Consider the following 7,834-nt stretch of genomic DNA (forward strand, 5'->3'; position numbering starts at 1 on the left):
AAATGATAACACTGATATATTACTGTCAACATTCTGGTTTCTTCAGTCAAGGAAGGTAGAAAACACATCTTTGCTGACCTTCATATAATAATAAAAATAACAATGAACTCAGCCTCCAAGCCACAGGAACAACATTTTTCGAGTGTGAATTACTTCAAGAAGCTGGTTCCAGGGGTTCCATAAGCTCAGTAGTCTAACCCATTTCACCATGAACATGTATCTCCTAACCACGTGCAAAGACCCCAGCTGCCTAGTAAGAAATAATAGATTTTTGCACTAAGAGACACAGGATATTACCCAACTAATACAGGATATTGCCTAATTTCTATAAAAGCAGTTATGGTATCAAAAGTGGAGACTAAGGAAGTAACTGAAGAATGCTCTTCCAAACTTTGAAAAATAACACTCCTTTTTAAAGTCATCCTTTTCAAAGATCATCGCACAGATAATCTGAGGCTGCTCCACAACTATTTGGTCCAACGTAATAAAATAAAGCCTTACAGTCTTCAGTCCCAAAAAAACAGACTGCTGCTCCAGTCAATAAATAGTCTTAGATAGTCATCTCAGATAGATCTCTTCAAACTCAAAGTTGGTCTCTGCAGAACTGCTCAGGTTTTATAACAGTGTAATGGAGTATATAATCTGGGCCTAGTTTGTTGTGTTGTTAATGTACCCACTTAAAGCAACATTTTCATACTACTGCTTATCCCCTTGACTTGTCTTCCTCCCACAAAGAGAGGAGAATTTAAAATCATTATCATTTGCTTTGTAAATCATTTCTAGTTTCTTAGGAAAACATCCTACTAGATTTGCTCCTCTGGCAGAAGATCCAAACTTATGCACTTGTGCTCAACATATTTCTAGACATGCATTTGTGCACAAACAACTGCCAGCTTGTTTTGTATTTAGTACAGGACGAAAGCATAAACTAAACCAGACTGCTTGTATATAGCCAAAATAGGCACCCATCGCTGTTTGTGTTCAGTTACTAACAAACCCAGTGAAAATCAAGCCCAATATGCATTCAGAATATAGGTATTTCCAATAACTGTATAAACCAATGCTAATGTTAAAAGTTAAGAAATAAGATTTCCTGGTCCTTGATCAAAATGATTGTTCTCCACAAAAAAAATTAAATGGGGCAATCCCTAGAATGGAAACAGAAAATCTTCCATTCTGAAGTCTCAGGTGTACTACTTCATAAACATTTATAGTGGTCACAAGCACCTGTTTTATTATTGCTCAAGTATAATATTTGATTTGGACAATTTGAGATGGATTTAATACAGCAGCTCTTTGTGCATATAGCAGAAGGAAATGCAGATCTTCTGTCAAACAAACTGCCCTGTGCTTTCTTGCAACATGGGGCAGAAGATGATGAACTGGCTCAGCCAATACACCTGTGTGCAACTGACTTTGGATACGACAAGCTATGCTGCATTTTCTGCCAGAATTAATCTGCATAAGGATCTGTTTGCAAAATTAAACATTCACACTGTATTTAAAGTGTATTATGAGTTAATTTTTTTCTGTTACAGAATTTTTGCATCAGTAATTATTTGTCGAAGATCAGAGTCTAGCTGAAAGCTGCTTAGATGCAAGAGACAGGATAACACCGTCTCACTCACCTCCAGGTGATGTTCTTCAATTGCGCCAGAATTCTGTTTGTGCAGCTGCCATGCTGCTTTTAAAGTTGCTGCTTCACTAAGAATGAAATCCCTTCATGACTGATTAAGGTTGCTGTTTTGCATCTCTTGGTCAGGTATATTTTTCTCTGGACTGATTTGGAGTAGAGAATTATGGGATTTCTGCAGATTATCAATAGACAGTTCCCACATACCACCAAGACTGTTTGCGAAGTGATCCTTAATAAACAAGGAGACAGGAGACCCTGACAGATTCCCAAGTACAGTTCTCGACATAGTTCACGTCAATATTTCTTGTTCACCACGTGCTGGATCAGCCTTGAGGAAAAGCACTAAGCAAAGCTGTTTCATAATGAACAAGCTACTTCCTGCCTCACAGGAACACTGCAGTATCCTGAAGGTCTTACTTCCCATATAAATCATGTTGTATATGTTATGCCAGGTAACCAGGATGCAGAGGTGATTCCTCTGCTTTCTCTTTGGTTGATGAGTCTTCCCCATTCAAGTAATTCTCCTGCATTGCCAAGATCTGCCTGAAATCAACCTGCGAAGAGGATCTACGTGTAGATGTGGCACTTAGGGACATGGTTTAGTGGTGGACTTGGCAGTGGTAGGTTTATGGTTGGACTCGATGAGCTTAAAGATCTTTTCCAACCTAAATGATTCTATGATTCTATGATCTGCCTCAACTCAACCTGCAAAGCCCCTGTGAGTGACTTTATATATAGGGTTCTTTAATGGAACAGTGCAAAATAGCAGAGACCAAAATCTGACCCACAACTCTTAAAGAAAGTACCTGAGCATCCCTAAGAATTAGATTGATGGTGTGAGTCCACAAGCTTTTTACAGTTAGCTCTGCAGCAGTTGCTCTAATATTTTTTATATCCTTTTCCATAAAGCGGTTCTATTCCAGTACGCTGGCACTCATAAATATAACGCTACAATAACAAATTTCCTAGCACTGGACAACACAGAGAAAAAGGAAACAGGGTTTCAGGCTCGTGAGGGATTATGATAGATAAATAAGGCAAAAATAACTCAAAGAACTCTGAAAAATAATGAAATAAAAGATGCAAAGCTGAAGTCACCAAACATCAGGGTTGGTATCTGTTAAAACGAGTCTTGCAGCCCAGGCTTTAAGGGATACTCCAAGCCACTCTTCAACAACTGTAAGCAATGGGACAGTGCGAAGTGAAGTAATATGATGAACGGCTGCTGGAGGGCAGGAGAAATAGGTCCCAGCATTTTCCGTTGCCTAGGAGCCCAAACTGACACCCCATGAACAGCTGAATTTTTTCAGACTGCATTATTCACTTCGCTTGTTTTGCAAATTTTAATTCATTGAGATATTACAGAACATACCCAAGAATATCACATAACCTTCAATTTTCAGGTATGTAAAGCTATTTCATGAACAAATTGCTCCACACTTACTCCAAATTTACCTAACTTGTTATTATTCACCATGGAAATATTTCCAGTGGCTACTTCTCCCCATCTATAGCTATTAGTCAAGGTGACATAGGAAGTGTTGAAACGGCAGATCTTGTTAGAACACTAATATTATTAAGACAGAAGTTAATAATTCTGCAAGTTAACTTTATGACCAATTAATCATACAATGTGATGAGTGCTGGAGGCATTCTATTCCAGATGCATATCCTAATTTACCTGTACTAAAGCACACCTCAGCAAGATAGCTTTGTAGTTGAAATATAAAGCAATAAAGCTGAGCTAAAAGAAACTCTCTTTTGAACTACCAGGAATTCAGGCTATGAAATAAAATCTTTTGCATTTAGCGGGTGTTATGCAATGCAGTGTCACTCTTACCTCCATGGGAAAGGCCTTAAAATTAACCGTGTGTTCAGAACCACGCTGGTTTTCTCTCCCCCAGTGAAATCGAACATCGTGTAGTTCAAACTCATGTCCTCGAGGTAATGGCCCCCCTAATAACACTGGGAAAGAAGACAAATGGTAAGGAACTTGGCTTTCGAAGCAGACAAGCCACTGAATGTATTCTCTAAATACAATGGGGAGATTGTTGCAAGCTTATTTATTATCAGCGGTACTAGAGAGGAGAAGAGTAAAGTTGACAGACTTGACATCTCTACTTTTGAAGTACCGTGCAGGTACAGAACACTAATTCAGGCAGTTACGAACAACAGTGAAATTGCTGTCATGCTCTTTGGTTTTTGAGGCAGAACAGCTGGTCATAACACAAAATAAAAACATTTTACCTTTATCAGTCAGAACAGTTAATATGTTTATTGCTCTTATCAAGACAGTAGCTGTGAGCTCTAAACAGATGGCAAGGGTTCTGAATTGAACTGGTAACTACCTCCAACTTGATGCTTAATCTCCATCATCTATATTTGCTATGAGTCACAGAAACTGATAGAAAACTTTTGATCGCCAATATTTTGCTAGGTAAAGGTGTTCAGTCATATACCACCTGTCAGGCTTCAGACATACAGAATGCCTCCATATCCAAATATAATCAAACCTACACACAGGAGCAACAACATACCTCATTTACTTAAAAACAGCTTCTAGGCAGTGATGACTTTTTTTTGCTTCAGGTTTTTAAACATCCGGAATTTCTTAAAAGCATCTGCCCACAATTGCAAAACACACCAAAAAAATGTATATAGTAGCTCAATACTTCTGCATTAATAGAGACTTCCACCATAAGTAGTAAAAGCAAGCAATTGTACCTTGTGAGGCCCAATCTACTTTGCAATTAATCAATGGAAACATTTTGCCCAGAGATTTCTGAATCTGCTTCAGATCAAATATTACTCCACAAGCTGTAGGTAACTTCCCACTGAAATCATTGAATATTGGCTTCTAGGCAGGGCTGGATTTTACTTAAGAGCATCCACAGTCTTCCCCAGAATCCATTAAATTCTAGCTTACATTTCATAGACTTTGAACGAATCTTTTACAATCTCTGATAATTGATAAGGATTATTTAATTGCATAACCTACAGCTTTAGGGAATTAAAGTTCCGTAATATAAAGTTATTTTGACACACAAACTAAACAGCCTTAGTTTGGAGCACAAGACTTAGTGTAACACTAAAACATAATTTAGCAATTATGCATTGCTAAATCATATTGCAACTGTACAAAAACAAAAGTACAGAACTATAAAAAACCTGAAAGAAAACTGATCAGTTATGGTTTTCATAAGCAATTACATTGAAGAAAAAAGTAAAATATTCCAATTAATCCTCCTTTAATAATTCTTCATAACTAACCAAACAACCATTAGGGTTTCTAAAATGAAATGTCCTAAATATAGTTATAGATTCAGATTTGCTTCTTAAACTTGCTTTATCTGTATTCTATCTATACCTATATCCTATATGGAAAATCTACAAATCTGGTGAACATTGAAGTATTTAGGGAAATCTGGACAAATAAAAAGAAACATGATACTCAATTAGTGCTATTTCTTAGGAAAATGGAGCACTTCCTCTGTTTTAAAATACTGCTCCTAGATAAAGTGTAACTAGAACAAATGTTCTCTATATGATGTAGTTCTGGATCTCCAGGAGCTTCAAAGAGTTTATTTCTGAAGCTTAAGTTAACATTGATCCCATGACAAAAGTATTCCAATGCACGAAGCACGTTTATCCTTCCTTTGCCTTTCATCAAATCTTGATCCTTGTCAATGCATGAAACATGTTTAACTTCGCTTTGCCTTTCAGCAATTTTTGATCCTCATTAGAAAATGATTGTGAAACCATCATCCACTGTGCAATCCACTGCGCAATCCACTGCTGGCTTAAAAGAAGTCTCTCTGTTAGTAGGATATCCTCTAAAGCATTTTTCAATATACAATTCCATTACACATTTGGTCATGCTTCTTCCACCTAATGCATAACACATGTACGATGATCAAAGTGGAAGCAGCCTGTGAAAATGTTTGCAATTAAATAATGAGAAGGATTTGGGAATTCCAGATGGACTGCGTGTCCTGAATTAAAGGATGAAATCAATCGCCAGTAATGACAAATTGATTTTTAATATGTATCTTAATCAGTTTACTTTTTTCCACAAAGAAGTTTTTCTTTGACTGTTAACATTACAGTAGATGAGGATCTCTTGCACATTAATTGGACAGAGTTTCAAAAGCATTTAGTGCTCAACAGTTCCCATTAAAATAATCTGGCTAAATGGATTTGTCATCAGAGATCCCCTGTGAGGAAAAGAAGCTGCAGGAGTTTCCGCAATCCCTGAAAATTGGCCAGAATACTAGGTCAAACAGCTTATTAACTCTTTTCTCCTCTTGGTAGGGATAACAAACGTTGTCTTCCCCCTCCCAAAAATGGAAAAATTATCCCCAGTTAACACATGGAGGATGGGAAATTAAGTAACATGAAATCTAAGGAAAAGCTGAAACTAAAAGATGATTTCCTAAATCGTAATTCCATATCGCAGTCATAAACTTTTATTCTATTTCACACTTTTTTCTATTTCAAGACTCATCAACCCGGCATCACACTGCATTCAAGTTTAAAAACAAGTCTGTCTTTCTCCTAAGTCTCCAATGGTTTTGCACATGCATTTAGGTGTGTTGGTCCCATCTCATTAGTTATTGCTACTAAGTTACGCTTGGGAAAGGTAGGGCTGAAGGAGTTGCATTTTGGCATGCAAGCGATGCCGTCGTTTATGGTCAGTCTCACTTCCTCCACAGGAGAATTCAAGAACCTTCCTGATCCTGCAGAGAGAACCTTACTCCTTGGGAAAAGAGCTCTGCTTCTGATGAAGGCAGTAAAACTGACTGGAATTACAAAATTTCTATTCTATTGCAAATCTGCAAAATTCTGTGGAAAAAATGTTCTGTGTTGCAATAATACATGGAACTCATCATGGAAAGGAAATTATAAAGGCAAGCATCATTATTAAAATAACAAACCCTTCCTTTTTAAAGAATTCAGTGTAAAACTGAACTGACTCCCTCACTCTCAGCACAGCTGTACCTCCCAGGACTACTGGGATCTCAGAAGGAAACAAAAGTTGGAATGTCTCATGGTTTGACAATGTTTGGCTGTTTAAATGCCCCCAAAAGGCTGTTACTAGCTAAGATTGGTTAAAATAACTTGGATGCTCTTCCAAATACATGGTAAGAACTATCACAGTGCTGGAAAGCACAATGGACTTTTTTTCTCCTTACTTTCTTGACAGTTGTCTCCTTCCTACAGAATAGTTTACCCAGATGAAAGCTCTGAATGAGATACTGCAATTTCACTTAAGTTGGAATTGTTTCTTTTATTATTTGCTTTTAATTTTTATTTGATGAATGACACCAAAAAACCCTTTAAGAAATGAGGACTGCTTTGCTACCTGCTCTTCATCAATATTGTAAGCATGTATGTAACTGGAGTATCTATCTTAAGCTGCCCAGTTCTGTAGTTAGTATTCAGAACCCACTCAAATTAATGGAAGAAGCTTTTTTAACTTACATGGTCTTCAGACCAAGGACAAATTTTGCCAGCTGTACAAAATAGTTTGGCATCACACTGCCTTAGCGATAGTCTGGACTGCTTCTGAATGCAAACAGCTGTTAATGCCAGTGAATTAGATGACACCACCACAAGAGGAAATTCTGGACATGCTGTGAAGCAATCTGACTGACCATCCAGTTTGGCGTTGAAACTTGCAGCTCCTATTGCCAAGCTTGCTCCTTTTCCTACCAAAGTCAACAGCAACACTCATACCGGCCGCGGTCCATGCCGAATGAGCACAACCGCTTGCTGCTGGGAGCAATTGCTGTTCCTACGCTCCAGGATACATGTCCAGCGAGTCTTAAGGCAACACAAGCTTCAGGGGGGAAAGCAAAGCCCGTGTTTCAGCATACCTGATTTTGACTTCAGGACAATCTGAATTGAGTGCCCGTCGTTGATCACTTCACAGTCACGACACACTACGTAGTTTGGCGACAAACGCACTTCCAGGAGCGAGGGGTCATATTTAGCTTCTCTCGAGTTCAAGTTAATAGGCGACTGGTACTCCCCGTTAGCATCAGGAAAAATCAGCCCCCACTCCACTCCTGAGGCACAAGGGAAAGCCGTTACGGGGAGACCCGGCACCCTGCGCTGCACGGCGGCTTCCCGGGGCAGCCGGACCCTCTCCGCCCTCACCGACCGCCTCGCTGCTGCCCACCGGCGCGGGAAGGGGGG

General features: G+C 38.8%; 1 protein-coding gene across 1 annotated transcript; it reads right to left on the reverse strand.

Moving 5' to 3' along the window:
* Positions 1–3,086: 3,086 nt before the first annotated feature.
* Positions 3,087–7,704, reverse strand: LOC104077742 (carbonic anhydrase-related protein-like; the record flags this gene model as incomplete). The annotated part of the gene is made up of 2 exons (XM_009579091.1): positions 3,087–3,601; positions 7,513–7,704. Coding segments are annotated over 2 exons (380 nt in total), but the record flags the coding sequence as incomplete, so codon positions are not given.
* Between the last annotated feature and the right edge of the window lie 130 nt (positions 7,705–7,834).

This window comes from Fulmarus glacialis, unplaced genomic scaffold (assembly GCF_000690835.1).
Source record: "Fulmarus glacialis isolate BGI_N327 unplaced genomic scaffold, ASM69083v1 scaffold49185, whole genome shotgun sequence".
NCBI classification, from domain to species: domain Eukaryota; kingdom Metazoa; phylum Chordata; class Aves; order Procellariiformes; family Procellariidae; genus Fulmarus; species Fulmarus glacialis.